The 21,151-nt window shown below is 37.5% G+C and overlaps 1 protein-coding gene across 7 annotated transcripts in view; it reads right to left on the bottom strand.

Annotated features, from left to right (window-relative positions):
- LOC150108879 (acetylcholine receptor subunit beta-like) overlaps positions 1 to 20,880 on the bottom strand; it is a 75,658-nt gene extending 54,778 nt beyond the window's left edge. For all 7 annotated transcript variants that reach the window (XR_016550089.1, XR_016550090.1, XR_016550091.1 and 4 more), the window contains exon 1: positions 20,732 to 20,880. Coding sequence is in view for 3 of the 7 variants with exons in the window: in XM_090410595.1 (XP_090266721.1) it covers positions 20,732 to 20,873 (142 nt within the window). In the remaining 4 variants the exon portion in view is untranslated. The remainder of the gene's footprint in view (positions 1 to 20,731) is intronic.
- Between the last annotated feature and the right edge of the window lie 271 nt (positions 20,881 to 21,151).

The following is a 21,151-nucleotide window of genomic DNA, read 5'->3' as shown; positions in this document are numbered from 1 at the left end:
CGATGAAAGCGTCATCCATCCCAGGAGAAGATGGTGCGATTTAATACTAAAAGATTCTGTGACTGGTAGTAGCGATGCACTGGGGAAGACCATGTCTAGCATACCACTGTTTTGAACTTTCCTCCAGGCCTAAAAATAAAAGATTGCCAAACATTTACATATTTTTCTATATTACTGTTATATCAGAAATGATTTTATCTATGAAGCGATACGTACACAACGTTATATTATTCATACCATAATTAAAAACAGAAGTAATACTAACAGTTATAAATAAAAAGCTAGATCTAAGACAATTCCATACAAATTTCGGAAACTGGGTGTGCCTGACGTCTTTGAAAGAGACGAAGTTCTTCTTTCACAAGGTTTTTTCTTGAAATCTGAATTTGAAATCTTCAGATCTCAATCTGAAGCTCCTTTTCCTTTCAAAAAAAGGAAAAGGAGCTTCAGATTGAGATCATTTATTCCAGCTGAAACCTCCATAGCTGCAACTAAATTTGTAAGTTTTGGCCGTTGTTCAATAATAAAAAGCAACACCATTAACAGACAGTGATGCATCAAGCAATACAATCTTCTCATAGGATACATGACATCCTAACCCGAGACGAATCAAAATCGACATGAACACGGAATGTACGAATGACACCCATAATTTACTCATCACAAAGGAAACAGCATTCCTAATTCCACAACATTCATCCTTAACACATTAAACTGATGGAGTCTGCTTTTTTAAAGAAAAGCTGTCGATTCACTTTAAGAACGTTAATAAAATATTTACAGGTGTAACGCTTCAGATTAGTGTGGGGATAAACAAGATTTTCAAAGATCGGTGTCGTCAAGTGGAAAAAATAATTTACAATCAACAAGTGCCTACAGGAAAATTATATTACTTCACTGCATGCCGGGTGAAGTTCAATAAATGCTGTAATACAGGACAGTGACATGTTCTTCACTTGAGTATTCAAATGAGAACAAAGTTTTGTTAATTTCCATTTCGTGAATATTAGCAAATAAATAGTAACCCCCAAAAAATGTAGCTGCAAGACGTCTGAAGAACTAAAACTAACTCTTCAGTGGGGTCATGGACGTAGCTTGGCCTGAAAGGAATACGGAGAACCAACCAACCAGGGCTACTGATCCAGTATCCAATCCACATAATCTCATGGCATGCCCACTTATTCAGTATTACATCTGGATACAAAATAAAGGATGGCTAGAGAATTGGGATGCAGATAACCAAATTGTATTCTGTGTTGGCTTAAACCAAAAGCTAAAATTATGGTACAAGGTAATGTAATAGCGTCGGGGGTTTTAACCTCGTGGTATTTTTTGTCTTACAGTGAAAGTTCAGTTACTGGAAATCATCATTATCAGAATTGATGAGGTGCTCTTAATGTGAGAAATATCATTGCAAAAAAAAAAAAAAAAAAACGTGCAGGAAACTATCAGTTCGACATTGGTTTGTGTTACCGAACCATAAAACATTAAATTAAAAACATTAAAAATTATAAAGAAGTTATATTCACACAACAGTAATAAGTAAAAGAAGGAAGTAGCTACTGTATTGAACACGAAACATAATAAACTCTATGAAAAGCAAATAACTTCAATTAAGGGGATGTAGAAAATTTCAAAAATTTGAAATTGGATGATGGAAGTATTTTATGCGTATGATATGAAATAAGGTTTTATTCAGGAAGAAGGTGGAGCTTTGAAGGTCATTACAGAAGCAGACAAAATGAAAAGATTGTTTCTGTTAAATATTAAATAAGGCAATTAATACCAAATTGATAAAAAAAAAGCAAAGCTAATAATAACTAAGTATTTACTCGATTTCTGCTCATGGCACGAATGAGTCATTACATAATCTTCCGACAAAGATATACTAAACTTCGCGTAGAAAAAAAAAGACCCAAAAATAGGGATTATCACTGCATGTATTTTATTGTGGATGAAGATATCTTCCCTTTGGCTCAGGATTTGCAGGAGTATACAGGGGTTTGAGCGAGCAGCATTTATTTTTGATTCAAGTTAAATGAGTATCACAGTCATAGTAAAATACGTAACAAACTTTTAAAATAAATCAAACTCGAAACAGTGATCGAGATTAAAGTAAATTATATAAATAATTTTTGGATAAAAACAGTTTGAAAACAAAAAACCCCTAAAGACTCGGGATCCTCTGAAAAATGTGAAGCAAAACCATCTACCGATTTATCTATGCAGGTATGCAGAAAAGTTGTCTGCAAAGAGGAAAATCAGTTTCACGCTTGACTTTAGAAGTTTAACAAGCAGTGCTATGAAAGATGAAATGAAGTAAAAAGTTAATCTACGTGTAAAAGTAGAATATTATTATTTACATGGATTAATTTTTATCAAAACCGCATGTTTAGATCCCTGTTTTGTGACAAAGAGAATCAATCTGTTAGAAGATGCAGGGTCTACTACCATAATAAGAATATGAACAATTTTCAAAAGCATCGCCTTAATACTTGGCATTCACGATTTACTGGAATAGTGGACTCTTTCAATCAGCAGCAACTTCACATTTTTAAATGGCAGCTTTCAATAGAATTAAATTTCCATTGCGTGATATGCGGCTAGGCCTGCTGATGTATGCGTGATACTTCAAAAACTTGAAGGGATGCACAATCCGTTTACGTAATTTCAGAGATGTCGGCTCTACGTGTCGCACGTCTTGATCGTATTTTCCAACACGGAAAGTGTACATCTGATGTCGAGATGAGATAACCACCTTTCTCAAGGAGTATCAGATTCAATTCACATGTAATGACTGTTGAACTTCGAAGGCTAAGTCCACTCAGCCATTTACTTCCAAACGAACCATACATCAATAGCAAATTTTCTCTGAAATGCTGTTGTTTTCAGTGCACTCAACTTTCGATGAAAAGCATGAAGTTGACTTCCCAACGAACCCAGATTGATAATGTACGCTGACCTTTAGTGGGTAAAAAATTTGCACATGGCATAGTATTCATTTTCTAACAAAGATTGGTATCCAATAATTTATGATAGTTATGTTATTATAAGAGATAATATTGAGCAGTATTATGACAAATGTATTCACAGCTAGTTGTTTTTTTTTTTTTACCCTCTGTTATAGGAGGTGCTGTAGTGTCTGACCTAGAAGCGACGCTTTATTTTGCTGGTTTTGCTATTCGGTTCAGGACATGGCTGTTTTTGGAACCAAAAACAGCCAAGTACATATTTCCACGGTGTGTATAGATGTTTGCGATTGTCTTGAAAGACATTCAATTACAGAATGAATTACGTATCAACTTAGTCATGATAAATATTACGACAAGAATTTTAGCGAACTTTTTGTTTGTCAGATTATCAGATTTAATGATATAACATTTAATTTCCTCAATAAGCAAAAGTAGCATATTTTGAATCAGAATGCAGCAAATGCTATTTGCTGGTGCGTATAAAAGGTAGTCTTGCAAAACCCAATTAAATCACTTCAGACTTCCATGAAAATATCTTTGGAATTTAAAAAATTAAGAACTTGAATAATCAAAAAACACAGCACCCTCAATTTTATCGAAATGCAGGAAGTCCTTAGATGACCAATCTAATTCATGAATTGGTTTACAATACTTCAATTACATACATGAAACTAAAAATCCGAACGCTCAGATGCATGCGCATACAAAATAAGGTAAACGTCACTAGGAAAGCGAGTAGACAGGAAGAAACCTTGCGAATATGATCAATTGAAAATAGCTTCAATTATGAGCTACTTCTGATCCGACTAGCTAATCTAAATACTTTTCGATATAAGTAGGCACATATCCTGACGTACCGCAAATCATTCTCTACTCTACACATTTAAACTGAAGTAAACAAGCTACAAATAGTACGACTGCTATGCGTTTAGCTTAGCTATTCATTGAGGCAAGCAGAATGCGTTATATATTTGATCACGTAAAGAACAAGTTGTTTATGCTAGTGGGAGGAGATTATGGCAACAGAAAAGGCGTTTCAAGTTAGATAAATAACCAGAAGCAGTGGAGGAGGGCGTATCAGTAGTAGTGAGATGAGTTGTACATGTGGCATACGGTAGTCATATTAACAAAAATTGTCATTATCAACATGGGAGGGCTCGATTACAGTCGAAAATTCCGCCAATTAGCATGTGATAACCCGACATTTCAGAGGGAGGAAATAACAGATATGTATGGAAAATGTACAGTGTGCGTTTTAGGATGGGAATTCTTATGAGCAAGGTGACTTTTCATTCACAGGACATTCTTCAATTTGAAATGTAAGCAGGATTATCTTATCTTCCTATTTTATGAGTCATCGCACTTTCCCAAATGCATTCGACAGTTTCAAGTTACGCTTGGTTACACAGAAGTCAGGTTAATCAATCATCAGATAGTTTTTATTGTTTATTAGACGGAAATTTGAATTTTTGTGTGTCGCCCACCCCTCCATTTCCGACCGAGTTGAATATGTCTATGAAAGCTGATGGATCTGGACCGTCGTGTGTTCTACTCTTAGTTGCACATTTTCTCCAGTCTATTTGGTTGTTGAAGCTCATTTTTATGGCATCACCCCGTTCACCAATCATTTCTACGGACCAATTCAGCATTACCTTGGGAAAAAAGTAACTGATAAAAAATCTAGATGTCCTTGTTCTGAATCGAAACCAGGTTCATTTAACGAGGAGACTCAAGTTGTATCATAACTCGTCATATAAACAGCGACCAATCTGCTGATTGACATCAAGTGCTTCTTTTCATATTTACTGAGAAGCCATTACTTATAAAAACAAGCAGATTATAATGGAACCATCCATCCATCCATCCATCCACGTTGCGCAGTAAACATTGTCAGCTCACTATTACAGTCAGAAAACTTATTTTCTGAATAAGTATATTCATAATTATAGAAATGGTTAAATAATTATGTCTACAGCAGTTTTAATATAGTCCCGATCTGACTTCTCCCTTGCTCTCAAATATCATAAAAGGCATGTAAGGAAAGGAAGCTTAGTTAAAGAGGTCCAGTGGATCTCAGACATTCCTTTAGAACGGGTCTGAAAAGTTATGATAATCACCCTGAAGGAATCAAGGTAGAACCATGTAACTTACACAATCCCCACGAAGTGTTACATTATACACTTGTTACAACGCTGCTGCATCATTTGCAGAGAAAAAGGTTTTTCTTGTTGCACAAACCAGTCATTTTTGTTCTAGATGTTTATGATAACTTTTCAGCCCACCCCTTGTATATACCTGCACGCTTTTAGTGCGTCAATTCGAATTGGTGAACTTGTTGATGTCGCCTTCAACCAATATTCTAACGCTGCACACAGGTGCTCTATAGTAATCAGTGCTAGGAAGACCTAACCTTTATCCTCCCACTTCCTCAAAAGATGTCACAATAAGTATGACACAGTGCATTACTTTTATGTTCCAGTTAATCTCGTCCATAGAACCACTAGATAACAGGAAATGCATAGTGGTCCACTCTGGTCAATGTCCAGTTTTTCTGACAGCGCGATAAGTTCTAGTGAAAACACTAACCATCTTTAAACCGTATCAGCACACTTAAAAGACGACACATTCTGATAAATAACGTTATCCACTAACGCCAGACACACATATACCCGAATATCTGTGTGTGGAGTTATATGTCACAATCCAACATGGTGACAAGTTCATCATGAATGGACTGTAGGCAATTGGAAATCGACGAAGTGACACCGAGCAAATCAAACACTTATTTGGAGGTGGGTGGTGAGTTGGGTTGTAATTATGGCCAAACCAACTGAAGACATTTAATTTTTGTCAAATGCATGTACTCTAAGGCTGGTTTGAAAAACCGCTAGTTCATTTTCGATTGCGAAGCCCTGAAAAGGCTCATTGCATTTAGTCTTGGATGAATTTAAATCTGGAAAATCACTTCATTGGTCATCGCAACACCCGCGTTTGCATTATTGCATGGAATGATGCTTTATTTGTAGGCTCCGCAATCATCCACGGAAGCAACATTTGGAATTCAGTACACAATGTTCGGGCAAAAACCTCTATAGCCGTGCAATAATGAAACTGCAAGTTGAGGGAATCCAATAACTCACTACGACAAGAACGCACACAACTTTTCACAGCACTTTGTTAGTTTATATACTCTGCAAAATTTGAATATTTCTTTTCATTAATTTTAATTGCTTTGAGATGCGCTAATTGTGATGAAATGGCACGAACTGATTGTCGTGCCATTTCATCACAACTGATTAACAGTATTTTACTCTCCTGTAGATCAGTCAGTGTTCAATTCTGGGAGTAATAAATCATTGTGGACGACATTTGTCATTAGAATGTATTCGAGAAAAAACGAGGAGCTAAAATGGTTACTACAATATAGTGTATTATATTATTTGAGCCGAGTGAAGACCTCTGTTCAACACATGAAAACACAGTGATTTTTCAAAGTCGAAAGAGACACGCATATCAGTTGAAACAAGCATGTTCGGAAGAGAAATGACCCAAAATACAAACTACCCCAACTAGTGAAAAGTTAAAGATTTTGGGTATCATTTGTGGTATTACATGCCACCAGGCAAAAATTTAAAAATATCTGGCAATGAAGGCATGTTAATGATGACCACCGACACGTTCACAATGTTTCGATTGTCTAAATTCCTTCAAAATCGAGAAACACGTTTTGTAAAAGAAAGGTGACAAGCACATAACTAAAAATCGTTTCTTTAAATTCACTTCCCGCTTCCGTATGAACAACTGTGGATAATGGAAATGCTTAACAAGGACATAAAAGGGATGACTTGAAATGTAACAAGTACGTATGATATTCAGAAATATGCAGTTTTTAAGAGAAGCAACGTGGGTACACTTTGGTGAAATAGCAAGTTTACATTACTATGATGAAACATTCGTGAGACGTCAAACCTAAGGAATTCTAAAAGAAGACTTCATTGATTGCTTCAGTACATGAAAAGGTCGCTGAAACCAGCACCTCCCTTAAATAGAAAACATCGCCCATAAAAAAGTAGGCCAAATACAACTGAAGGAGTAGAAGCTTGAATACTACTCGACATGATCGTTAATAATAACTAGGGATGCTGCACTGTTGCCACTTCCTGTTTGGGTATTGCTCAAATTTCAGACGGGCCTGTATATTCGCAATAATTCAACCAATGCAATAAGTATCGCTAAATAGCATCTAACCGCCTTTGCTTAGTTTCATCTACTACAAATGCAGCAGATGAAACAAAATTTGAAATTTTAATAAAGTTCCTAAACACCAATTCGCATTAACTTATTTTCAGCCGTTACAGAATTCTTATTCGGAGTACGAATCATAAACTTTAGAAATAAACGCAGTTGATTTACTACCTCATGAGTACATCGCAACAATCGGGGAAATGGTGGTCATGATTAGCTTGAACAGAATGCAATAATCCCATAACAGCGAATAGAAGATTGCACGGAGTTTACAGTTGGATGGTGAATTTGTTAATAATTATGCATTACAAAGATTAATTTTGTTCTATCAAGGGGCAAACGAAGTTAAAATTTTACATAGCTACAAGAAGAAAATTATTAATAAGAGGCATTTAAGAGAGAAAATGGCTAATAGTGAATAAGTACATTTAATAATTAAATCAAATAGTAAGTAACTTTATGGATAATTTTCACAGCGCTTTTTCAAAGAATCGGATTCTGCGCAAATGGGAAAGAGACGTCAAGGTAGCTGAAAGATTGTTTGCTTTTGTGTTGACGAGGGTTTTCAATAAAAGTGCACTTCATATAATCGGCATTAATCAATACAACCACAGAAGAATATCACTACTGTACTGCTATATTTACAAATAAACAATAAAATCTAGTATCTGTAATAATATATTTATTAATTTATGATGTAACGTTAACTAATCAAGATATCTGGTTGTAAGCTCTATTTAACGAAGAAAAATAAAATTAAATCGCTGTTTAAACTTGGTGTACAAACCTTTTTTTTTGTTGTGGTTGTTCGCAAACCTATTTTGAAATAAGGGGAGAGGGCTAAAGAAAGATGAATCCGAATACTGACTATTTTCTTCAAATATTTTGGGGAAGTTTATTAAAGAAATGACGACGGTCTATTAAAATGAATGAATAACTTACTAAACTGATGAACAATATCCACACATTTTATTTATCGCTATGTGAGTACTGTTCACATGTTATACACATAAGCATATCACCACATCTCAACAGGAAGGAACGTCTAAGATGAGTATGCCTATGCGTAGCTAAGGCATACTCCTCTTAGGTATGCCTTAGCTACGCATCAACCAACTAAGCGCGGGGTGAACTCCACCAGTTTGATTTTAGGATTTATCTGTTACAGTTGGTTGTTAATCTCTCCCTAATCCATGATGTTTAACACTGGGATATTAGTTCTTATCTTATAATTTGCTATAAGCCTTGTTCTCACATAATCCTAATGTGCCTTCGGATCCAGCACAGGTGAACGTCCGTTTGGAGCCTCTTAATTTGAACAAAAAAAAAAACATGTCAGATTCGAGAGAGAGAGAGCACAGGATATGACTAATAAAACCAAAGTTCCTTAAAAAGAACTTATCGAATCGGTGTAATTAATGTGCCTACAGTTGCTTTTCCTCTTTATATAAATGTAAATTAAGCCTTATATTGCGTAAAGCAGCACTTTTGATACATTCAAGTGATCTCATTCGATATGGTACGATGTGACAAGCAGATTTCACTGCAAAATTAATTTGAACTGCTTTTAAAGACAGCTAAAACAAAGTTCTGTGCGTTTCAAAGAGCGGTTAGCACACACAGAGAGGTGGAATCCTTAACCTAACCTGCACAGAAAGAAGATGTACGATGGAGTGCAGGCATGCTATAAAGGTAGCGTATTCAAGAAGTATTGTCAACCGTGATTACTGCAGCCCACAATAATTCTTTCGTATGTAAATCCAAAGCAGCATATAAAAGTCTGCACTATTATGCATGTTTTCCAAACATAGACAAAAAATACTTGTCCACCACGGATGTCTTGGCAGGTAGTTTATTTAATTTTAATCTTACCGAGTTCGTGTTGACATCAAATTGATAAAGAAAGCTCATTTACTTTGATTCTACGTAATGACTAAGTATAGGTGATGTTCAGAATGCTCCTGTTGTTGTGATTCTGGTTTCCTATTAGTGAATTTTGTAAACCCACAGAAGCATAGTCTTGGAACCCATAAAGTCTTGATCAATTACGTTCTCGATAGATACGGGAAGGGAACACATCCGTCTGCATCCCACGAGATAAAAGATAGCAAACGAAACGTTTAGATAGAGCGTAGATGTTGTTGTCTTTCAATCAACGTTTCTGGATCAGCAATATCACTCACATGCTTTTCAAAACGAGAAAATTGTGATTTTCGAAAAATATGACTGTTTAATGAGTTTTAAATATTTTCATCATACGTTGTGTAAAGGGCAATTCAGGAAGTTATCACTATCCTTTTAGACCGTGCATCTAAAATGCATTTCCTTTTGCAGTTTCCATAAAAGTTAAAAACATGCACTCAATTATTGTATCAGTAATTATTGATCGTCGCTATTAACAACGATCGTATGACAGACGAAAGAAAGAGGTGCTCCATCAGGCCTGAGAAAATGTTCCAAGTTACTGTTAAAATGCCGGCAGATGGCGTGAGTTTTAAACTTGCAAAATTGAAAGAAAACAAATCATCTCTCAAAACTTACAGGTACACAGTGTGTTTCAAGAGGAACTGTAAATATTCGGTAGGATGTAGTTAGTATCGATTATTCTGGTTTAAACTGTTCATATGAAAACGTGTCCAATTGCCAATGAATGCAGAGATACAAATGTTTCCAAGTGGCATGTAAAAAAGCTAAGTGAAACGGATACAAACTTTGCTCACGTAATGTTCGCCATACTCTTGTATATGGAGAAATGCGCTTGTAGGCAGGACTACGTTCTACCGAATGAAGAATATGTTCTGCTTCATCCATGTTTTGGTCATTTCCACGTTCAGAAGAAATGCAATTGCTGTGAACAGTACCAGTCTCACGCAATTTGTGTTAACACCACTAAACACTCTTGAAGTTGGTATTCTGCGGTTAGGAACAACCGTCGACGATATTCTCTACAAGCAACAACAGAATTTCCATTACAAAAACTGTAAACGAACATCACATCAGCATACGTAAAGATTTGCAGCAATCTTAACGACACTTCTAACACGAAACTGTCGGATTAGAACTGCTTCTTGAACACATCTGATTCAGGGAGCTGCGTGTTGGTCACCTGATCTATAGAATAAAGCTGCTGTCGGCAGGGTGCTAAAATCGCATGTTTAAACACAGAACGTGGAGTTTCACTCGAAATGTTGGGAATATGCCATGTAATGCTGATCTTTAAGTTAGCTACGTGTCCACGACAGACAACGTCTTTGAGATATCCCCACAGCTAAAAGTCTCTTGGGTTCAGATCCGGCGACTACGCTGTGCTTATACAGTGCTATGATTTCGTTCCATTCGAAGTGCAATAAATACTGAACGAAATCGCCTGATTCTCATGTAGTTAATAAGAACAATCTGTTACCTATTCATTCAAAAGATATCAAATATATCACATGCTTAATCACATGAAAAATAAGTTGTTTCATACAAGTGGAAGGAGATCAGGAAATAGCTTCGGGCCAACAGCTTAAGGAGCTTAGTAACATATACTAACAACTTAGTAACAACGATACACCTCCAGGAGCTTAGTAACCAGAGAAGCTCCAGGAGGTGTATTATCGGTAGATATGAAAAGCATGCAAACAACTGAAATACAGGAATATTTGTGGGGGGGGGGTGGGGGGGGGGGGGGGTGGGGGGGGGGGGGGGTGGGGGGGGGGGGGGGTGGGGGGGGGGGGGGGTGGGGGGGGGGGGGGGTGGGGGGGGGGGGGGGTGGGGGGGGGGGGGGGTGGGGGGGGGGGGGGGTGGGGGGGGGGGGGGGTGGGGGGGGGGGGGGGTGGGGGGGGGGGGGGGTGGGGGGGGGGGGGGGTGGGGGGGGGGGGGGGTGGGGGGGGGGGGGGGTGGGGGGGGGGGGGGGTGGGGGGGGGGGGGGGTGGGGGGGGGGGGGGGTGGGGGGGGGGGGGGGTGGGGGGGGGGGGGGGTGGGGGGGGGGGGGGGTGGGGGGGGGGGGGGGTGGGGGGGGGGGGGGGTGGGGGGGGGGGGGGGTGGGGGGGGGGGGGGGTGGGGGGGGGGGGGGGTGGGGGGGGGGGGGGGTGGGGGGGGGGGGGGGTGGGGGGGGGGGGGGGTGGGGGGGGGGGGGGGTGGGGGGGGGGGGGGGTGGGGGGGGGTGATCTTGTCAGAAGTGTCCCACCAATCACGACACGAGTTCTTATCCACTAATATCATCCTTTCCATTCAAAACAACAACGTCACTTATTTACAAATAACAAATGACGACATTTATTTACAAATAAAAAATGACGTCACTTATCTACATCTGAAAACAACACACACCCACCTCACCATTCCTTATCTTATCTTGATCTTCATCTTGTCAGAACTGCACCACCAATCACAACACGAATCCTTATCTCTACCATCACCCATAATCCCATACGCGAACCAAAACACAACAACAGAAGCCAGTGACACACTTGCCCACACGGAAATTCCAAACCTTACACACCCATGAAGCCATGCACACAATGACGTCATCAACCAATCACGTCACGATTCCTTATCTTATCTTGATCTTGTCAGAAGAGGCTCCCCTACTACTACTCTCGTTTACCTAACGGTGCCCCTGATTATATTAGCGTGATGCACCTCTTCGGAATAAAAACTACTTGACAATAAATCACTACCACAGAATGCAGTTTCTTTTGTTTTTCTTCATTCACTAATATATTTTTCACGTCTGTAGGTTAGGATGACAGCAGAAAAACAACTAGAAAATCCTTTATGAATTATGTCCATTAAACGCGCCAGTTCTAACCAGTTTGCCTCTTTGTGTTAATAAACTTCCGAGTAGTTGGACGGGATAACTCACTTCCAGTTGAAAGAGAAAACTTCTTAGAAAAGGTTCACATCTCATTCTCTAGACCGCATTACACCCGAGATCTTCTTAACCGAACGGCAATGATGCTGCAACTTCTTATTGACGTGCTGCGAATTCAAAGCAGTAAATAAAAGTAACATCTCACAATGACCAACACATCTATCCCTTGAAATTAAAATTGAATTAAGTGTTTTTTTAATGATTAGACCTTATATTACCGATCTAGTTTCGCGCGTGGAGAGCATCTCCAACTCAAAGAAAGCGTCAGCATAATGCTGGCGGATTAGGTATTACACTCCGCTGCTGGGTTAGTTTAAAACTCTGGTGGCCATCAAGAAGAACATGAATAATATTCAACAATAAAGAGAGAGAAAAAGTTCACAGTACGTATAGGAAACAATGGCATCCATGTATTAATATTGCCGGCCAGGTTAGTATAGTCGTAAATGTACGCGCTCTCTTACAAACGGGTTGTGAGTTGGAATTCCGACGTGGGCATTGATGTTTCAGTATGCCTTTAGGAGTTGAATTTTATTCCGTGATAAATCATCTCCCTGTTTATGGGAAGCCTGAAGTAGCTTACAAAACTTCCATTTGTTCTCCAGAGCATTGTTTCCGGATTAGGAAAAATATAATACATACTGTATATAAAAACAGACAGCAACAAAGAAAAAAAACACCAACCAGGCAAAGGTACACTAGTTTGTGGGAGGAAGTCATAAAAGTAAAGAAATGTGGCTAATATTATCACATAAATTTTATGTAGAAGAGTTAGATTGCAAACACCATACCTGGTCAGAGCGAATCTACCCGAGTGATTATGGCACGGATTTAGTAAAACGGAAACGACAAATCATCGGTCTAGAACAAAGTTTAGACGCTCCACCAGAATTATGAAGTGTTGTTAAGCATTACCAGTACTCGCTTAATGGAGCTATGAATTCTCCCTAAGAAAAGATTTATAAACTTACTTTTGCTGAACCTAGCAAGAAAATCTTCCACTCTACGGTTCTTGAATAGACTCGACTGCCAGTGCTGGATTTCTGAATTAATCTGATTAAGCTTCTTTGTTGTTACTTCCTGCCATGATGACTGAAATTTTCTTTATTTTCTCTCGAGTTTGCGTAAGTAACGCGTGAAGTTTCTTTTTCATTTTGTACGTCATATATTTCTTCCGAAATACTCACAGCTACCAATAAGTTCCTTTCATCTGTCTGTTTTCCATTCAGTACCAAATAGCATCAGCGATACCGTCTTCTCATAGAATGCTGAACAGTTCAGCTTTAGACAAGCAACATGAAAAGGGCATATACGAATGACACCAGCAGACAAGTAGCTGTGGATTCTACTAAAATAGCATTATTATGAAAGTATAAAATACATGATTACAAAAAAATAATGAGATAACCAAGATCTTCAAAATTTTCAGATTTTGTTTTCAGAGACAAAACTCTGAAAACAAAAACCAAATCTTTCACAGTTTCAGTGACAAAGCGGGAAACGGAAACATTGATGAGTTCAGCCAAGAAGGGATGAGCAGAAGATGTTTGAAACTTCCTTGAATTCTCTTATTTCAGGCCCTTTTCAAAGGGAATAACTTTGGCAAGAACGTGTTGAGCAAAAAATATGAAAATTTCAAAATGTTTCTGCAGACCCGTGAGAAATCTTAAAAATAGTTGGGGGGGGGGTGAATATCGTAACAGGAATCGGAGATAATTTTATTCATCAAAATGTTTATAGAACATTTCTTTAAGTGGGATATATTAAGAATACAGCTGATCTGATCTAGTTAACGCTAGTGTTTTATTGTAATAGCTTACCACAACACCTGCTTATTTTGAGAGCGATGAAAAGAATTACAGCAGAACAAGCCTGTTCGAATTAAAATGCGCACAAAATCGTTGTCATAGCAATGATTCCTCATTAAAACTTACTGATAATATGACAATTAGAGTGAAGGGAATCCATTTTCACAGCAGATGATCATCATCTGATAAGATGATGAATCTTGTCACTACGTAAGAATGTCATTAATATTTTATGATTTTCATTTCGATTTCAGTGTTTATTGACAGAGATTTCAGTCTTAACCGACTGTGCGCTACGTGTGAATGGTAATGCATCCGCTGTCGAACCAGTAACCCGCGTGATCGAATCCCGTAATCAGCATCGATGTTTATAACTGTCTTACTAATTCAGTGTACAATGGTTAGTTGTGACCTGTCCGCATCATCTTCTAGCATAGACATCGCTTTCTGAAATATCTGACGTGGGAGTATAATTAGGCGGCGTCTAAAGAAACGGCAATGGGATAAAAAAAAAAGAGTAAACTTTTGCATTGAACCAACTGTAGAGCAAAATATTGTGAATTTCAGAAGACTCAAACTGAAGAATGCTTTCTTTATCCAGTCAATGAATACGGAGCTTCGCATCTTTTTATTTATGGTATTTATCACGTGTTCTGTAAGGGGCTCACGTACTGCGTGTATTCGATTTTTTTTTTTTTTTTTTCATTCGACTGATTTCTTTGAGTGCGTTAATCTATCGCTGACACTTACGCGTGTTCGATTTTAATTTATTTCGGCAGACCGCAATCTTAAGCTCTAAATATTCAGTAAACATGCAATAACGAGAATGAGCTAAGAAAGCCACTGATTAATTCTAGTGGCAATCACGTTCAAACACGGCTACCATTGGTATTTGAATATATAGTCAAACAACAGCATTAAGTTGGCCATTGATGCCATGAAATGTCAACTTAAATATAAAAAAGGATCAATCAGAGAAAAATTAAATCAAATTAATTACACGTCAAGTCGACTTCATTTGATTCATTTTATGCAAACATGCAGGTATGGACTATCTACTATAAAATATTTAATTCGATCACACAGAAATGTTATTATTGAATAGGGAGGCTCACTAGAGCCAGGATATGAATGGCCATCCAAAGTTGCAATAAATAAATTCAGTATAGAAATAAATAATGGGTACGTTTCCTTTCTACGTTCCACCCATGAAAAGTTGTAAACCTGCAGTAAATGATTATGTGGATGGGCGAATGATTTTATTATTCGTCTTCAATATCACCAACTGAAGAATTTCCATTTCAGACAAACGAGATCAAATACAGTCTACTACATCGATTGAGAGAAGCACGGTAAGAAGTAGAAAGAGATTTTTGTGTGATTGTGGACAAGGGTCAAATATTAGGGACAACAGCGAAGATGGGGAGAACACGGAGCATTACTTAGAATAACTAAAAGGGCAATATAGGGCGCGACAAAAAAGTTCAATCATTAATCAAGGCGTTTCAGTACACATTTCATTGATTTAAGCGAATGTGGTCAGCCGTGTTTAGGAAGAACGAAGACGTTAACAAAAGTTCACAAGCAAATAAAGATTGCTGGAGAGTTGACTGAACGGATTAAAGGAGTGTGACCTGTCGGGTTTATCCAACACACGGTGGAGATATGACAGAGAAAGTTGGTGTGCGCTTTTCCAGGGTGGATTAGGGGATATTTTAGCATTTCGGTTGGAAGACGAAAGAGCACAATTTTCTATTTTTCGAATGGAATTTGTTAGCAAAAAACAGTTAAGGCAATAAGACCATTAAGTGACTAAGAAGTAAAACAGATTTTTGGGTTTGAGAAGTCAGAAAACTGCTATTATTTTAGACAAATATTGAATGTGACTTATACAGTTGATATTGTAAGTTGTAGACCTCCAACTCCATGAAGATGTCAGTGTACGGGCAAACCTTTAACTTTATCCTGGATGTTTAGCCAAATATAATGAAAAGAAGCGAGGAAAATTATGCCATCGCAACTAAAACTACGAAGCAAGTATTATTCATCAGACCCATGCAATCCAACCCGATATGCGTAGTTGAGTACAGTATTTCTTCCTCTCGCTTTTATTCTTATATATTTTGCGTAAGAGGTTTCCTATACAATATTTTTACTGGAGTTTAAGTGGTCTCTCTTTCATCACAGCAAATGCTGTTTTCTGAAGATTTCATATTCCTTTGGAAATTCTCTGGAGCTGCAGAAGGCTGGTGAACCCATCCATACGCGAATTTTGTACATTTTTATTGTGTCGCATACAATAAAAATTAGTACACGATGATCTCTTTTTCCAGCGTATTGCATTACGTATCACAGTGGAGACTAGAATAAAATTATGGACTAATATTTTAAATAAAATAAACTGAACTGCAGTCGATTCGAGTTAATGAGGCAAAAGCCATGCCTGTATATTTCTTTAAAAAAAAAAGAGTTGTTGCACGTATTCGGGTTTTTGCACCAAAAGTAAAAGCAACATGTTATATACACACAAAATATGCATGCAAACCTAAAAAAGTACTCCATGAATATGTTAAAATTATCACACTCGAATTCTGCACATCGAAGGTTGTTGACTTCACATGGAGAACTTCTATACCGACTATCTGAATTTTGAGAATAACACACTTTTCCTGTTGACCATCTAAAAATATACAATGAATTCCACTTGAGTATTGCGTTTTAACCAAAAGTGATCAGTTATGACCTACACTGTTATTGCCCTTCAGCTAGTACGTAGTTTTAAACACATCCCAATACATGCACATAAATATTAGTCTTCTGTGATTCATGTTTTGCTCTGTGCTACAAGTTCATATCATTTCTGCTACACAGTCATCGGAATGAATCCCATCAACCTAGCATTTGTAACTTCGGATCCTGACTTGTGGTCTTCTTCCGTTATACTTCCCTTGCTTGCATGGGATTGCATGTTTTATCTTTGATTTACATCTTTGAAAAACTAACAAAGAAAACAAATCTTTCATGGAAGATAGCTTTCCTTTCAATTCCTGTTTGACGGGATTTTTCAAATTTCCAGACATCGAAAGAAATCATGTTAGGAAAGAGAGTTCAGAATGCAGGTCAAGGATATTTCCCATACGACATGCAAAGTTATTCTTCTACAACCACGGTAGCGCATTGCTAACTATTTTGCCACAGATTTCTAAATACGTCACCAGTTCGCATAGATAAATGCATTTGGTGTTTCATTTCCGATTTGTCTTATATTCAGTTCGATGGTCATTTATGTGTAGCATTATATTAACCCTCTTCGTTGTTAATGTGGATAGGTTGAAGTTTAGTGGATTGCAAAAGTCTGTACAGTTTTGAAAATATTTTCGTAATTTAAAGGATGTGGCACACACCTCGGATGGAACATTATCGTATTGTGATTGTCATGGTGATTACTCAACAAAACACAGCAGCTCATTTTAGCGGACTAATTAATATAAAAATTCACTCTCACGTCATTGGTTGTGTCAATTAATTCCTGTGTTATTGTAGATTGTGTTGTTGGGGGGGGGGAGTCAAAAATAAATGAATTTTCTTGGAGAAACTTCAAGTTTTAAACAAACTTCAACGTTGACAATCCTTATAGAGGTTCCTTTCGTTGAGAACATTAACGAAAATTTTCTTTAGAAGATTTTTTTAATACTGAGACTTACGTAGAAGACCTGACATCTTAGGTAATGTGCAGTATGATGAATGATTTCAAATTATAAACTTGGATGCATCTTTCCCAGGCACCTGACGATCCAACACATGGAATTTTTTTTTTTTGCAGGACTCTTTTCCTAGTAGAAAAAAAATGATTACTTACACAAATGGCTCATAAATGCGAGCTAGAATTTTGTGTTCATAAGATGGCCTCACAGTATCCTGTATTTCTATTATTGATCTTTGAATTCATACACATGTTCTGAGATGTGTACTCAATTATCCGAGGGTGGTCTGAAAAGTTCTCGGCCTCGACCATAGATGGCAACACTAACTGCAAGATTTTTTTTTTTAAATTGGTACATCTCTTTCATAAGTATCCATGTGAAATTGCAAGTCATTCTATCAAGTTTTTATACAGCTGTTTGAAGCAAAAGTGTCCTCTGTATAAAACTTGAAATGGATAAAACCGAGTATCGTGCAGTTATACAATTCTTTGTAAAAGAAGGTTTAACGCCTAAAGAAATTCATTCGAAGTTCATAAAAGTTTATGGCCACTCTTCTCCTTCGTTTTCCACAATTAAGAAATGGACTGCAGAGTTTAAACGTGGCCGTACCAGCCTCGAAGATGATCCAAGTGAAGGTCGTCCAAAAAGTGTAACACCACCAGAAATCATCGATCAAGTGCACGATATGGTATTGGATGACCGGCGAGTCAAAGTGCAAGAAATTGCTGAGACTATAGGCATTTCAAAAGAACGTATAGGATATATTTTGTATGAAGAATTGCATATGAAATTGCATATAACGAGGTTGGTCGTATACAGTGTATACGAGCACTCACTGTATACGACCAACCTCGTATACAGTGAGTGCTCGTCTTACGATGGAGTTTGAATCATACCATCCTGTATGACGTGGGAATCTATTATATGAGCGACAGGGATGTTAACATCGAACATGCTACAAACAAAATGTGCACCTCTGTTTTGTTATATTTTAAAACTATTTTTTTAAATCTTTGTTTGTCTTAAATAATACCATGTACAAGTTATTACGCAGCACTGTAATAAATATTCACTTATGAGTGTACAAGTGATTCTGTGCACTTGTAATTGAAGTGATCGGATGCAGTGGTGCACCCAGGGAGCGGGCCAAGGGGCCCTGCCCCCCCCCCCCCAAAAAAAAGAAAAAGGAAATAAACACTAGAAAATTTTCCAAAAATCTTTTCCTAATTAAAATTATTTTTTAAAATTTATTTATGTTGTGTCTTCTCTTTCTATAGAGTTTGTCATGTATTGGCGATCACTGCAGATGCTTAGTCATAGGTCGTATGCAATGCCTAGTGTGTATTCGTAAATCGTCTACTCAACTCCCCCCCTCCAAGATTAAATCCTGAGTGCGCCACTGATCGGATGAAAAACACATCGAGCAAGAATAATTCTTTAAAGCTGCTCTTTTATGGAGTATAAAAGAGCAGCTACCAGGGAGGGACTTTGCTTTGTCAGGGGCATTAGTTCTCTTTCGTATGTTTATTGTATGTCAGTAGGTCTTTATATGATAGAATCTGTAACGAGAATTTTCACCCAAAAGATAAAACTGATTACAGATTTTGCATGGATTCTTACATCTAACATGCAGTTAGATGTAAGAAAGATGTAAGAACATCGTTTCTGTTCCATTACTTCTGTGCCAGAAGTAATGGAACAGAAACGATGAAGATAATCATTGCCAAAGAAAGTTCATGTTCGGATATTGGGCGGTTGACCGTCATTAAGCGGGGTTCCCGTCATTTACCATCAGCTTTAGGCGACGTATGCTGGCGAAATCAACAAAGTATATATATGCAAGTATAAAAATGGGAATACAATCTTCTGCATCGGAGTTGCCTTACTTAAACGACCGCTACCCAAACGTTCGCATATTCGCCTTTCGTTAATGTATTTGATAAGGTCTGACAGCTGTTTCGAACTAGTAGGTTCTAATCCGAGAGCAAGTGAAATAGTTCGAGCTGAAAGCAACTCTGATGCTGAGGATTGCATTTTCATAAGCATTCTGGTAATTTTTTGGAAACTTTCATATATTTATTGTTTTTTTTCCTTCGTTATGAAATAAAGATGGATTTTTAATTATCCCCTATTTCTATCATTTTAATATCAAAGATACATATTTAGTTTAGACGTGTGGAAAAATTAGTTTAAGGCAATTACAAATAGGACGCTTGAATTAATTAGAACGATTTGTAAAGGCCAGTTGTCTATTTTATGAATCGCAGTTCCAAGATAAAAATGCCCTCCTTTTAAACTGGAGTTAATTCAGAACTGAATAAGAAAGATCCAGAGAAAGATTTCTCTGAGGAAGAGTTTTTTTATATTGATTCCTACATTTGAATCATATTACTTATCCTAAGAAAACCATTCAGATATTTTAAGGTGCGTGATATGATTCAGAGAATATAGATAGAAAAGAATCGAAGAATTGACAGCAACAAATTAACGAAAGATATTTTGGCCACTCAAGTAACACTTAGGGGTGATATTTGAATTTGACGTACTATTGGATAGTGTGCTTTCTTCTTTAGCCAGTAATCAATTAGTTCGAATCCCACAATGGGAATTAATGTTTCTAAGTGTCTTCCATTAGTAGGTGAATTTAATCGCGCAGTGTGAGCCCATTGCATGGCTTATTGGAGGTGTGAATATATGCTTTGGTTTGCACATCACGGTTAGCCGATTGGATACCGAACTCGCTAGCGCACTGCAAACCTGCATTTACAGTGAAGATTTCCAGGCTATTCTCAAGTGGGATTCGTTTTACTGAAGGTTGTTTATAGCATGACACGCAACACACAAGAGTAATATATCTGGTCTTAGAACGTTTCTAAGTTTAGAAAAAAAAATCACAAAGTTTTCAGATGTACTAGACTGGATAACAATCTTTGTTATTCAGTGGGAATATCCACTGAGCAAACGAGTTATGCAACTTTTTATATCCCATCGATTTCGCTCCTGGATTTATTTACTTTTTAAAACCATTTTATGCATATATTTTCTTTACGTGATGTGCTGTTCTGAATATATGAACCTGTGTTTAATTATCAACGTTTGACACACACACACAAGTAAATAAAAAGGTAAATCTCGAACACTTACCAGATCTATAATTCTGTCCACTCATATTCAGATATTCGAATGCGGGTGTCCCTAACCGTCCGATCAGGATCGCAAATGAGCTGATATTTTTATCATAACCATTTAGTAATTTCTCCAGAAGGAGTTTGCTTGGTGTATCCATGCCGGAGTTGTTTTTCCTGTTGAAACGACAAATTTTGCCAATTAGTGATGAAACAAAGAAACTTTGTACCGAAACAGAAAGAATAATAATAGCCTATTTCTGAATTTTTGCATTTAACTTAATTATTCGCAAAGAATATCGCTCAAATCTTTTGGACTTCTCTTATAACAGCCAAAACTACACTAGCATTTATATCCCATAGATTTTTTTAAAAATCCTATTTCCCCACAAGCAGCCTTTCAGTAAATATCTTGATATACAACTTCAGTTTTCGAAAC

Source organism: Typopeltis vanoorti, chromosome 2 (genome assembly GCF_054136105.1).
Source record: "Typopeltis vanoorti isolate ZY-2024b chromosome 2, IOZ_Tvanoo_1.0, whole genome shotgun sequence".
NCBI classification, from domain to species: domain Eukaryota; kingdom Metazoa; phylum Arthropoda; class Arachnida; order Uropygi; family Thelyphonidae; genus Typopeltis; species Typopeltis vanoorti.
The sequence above is the reverse complement of the archived record's forward strand: the minus strand, read 5'-3'. Positions and strand labels throughout refer to the sequence as shown.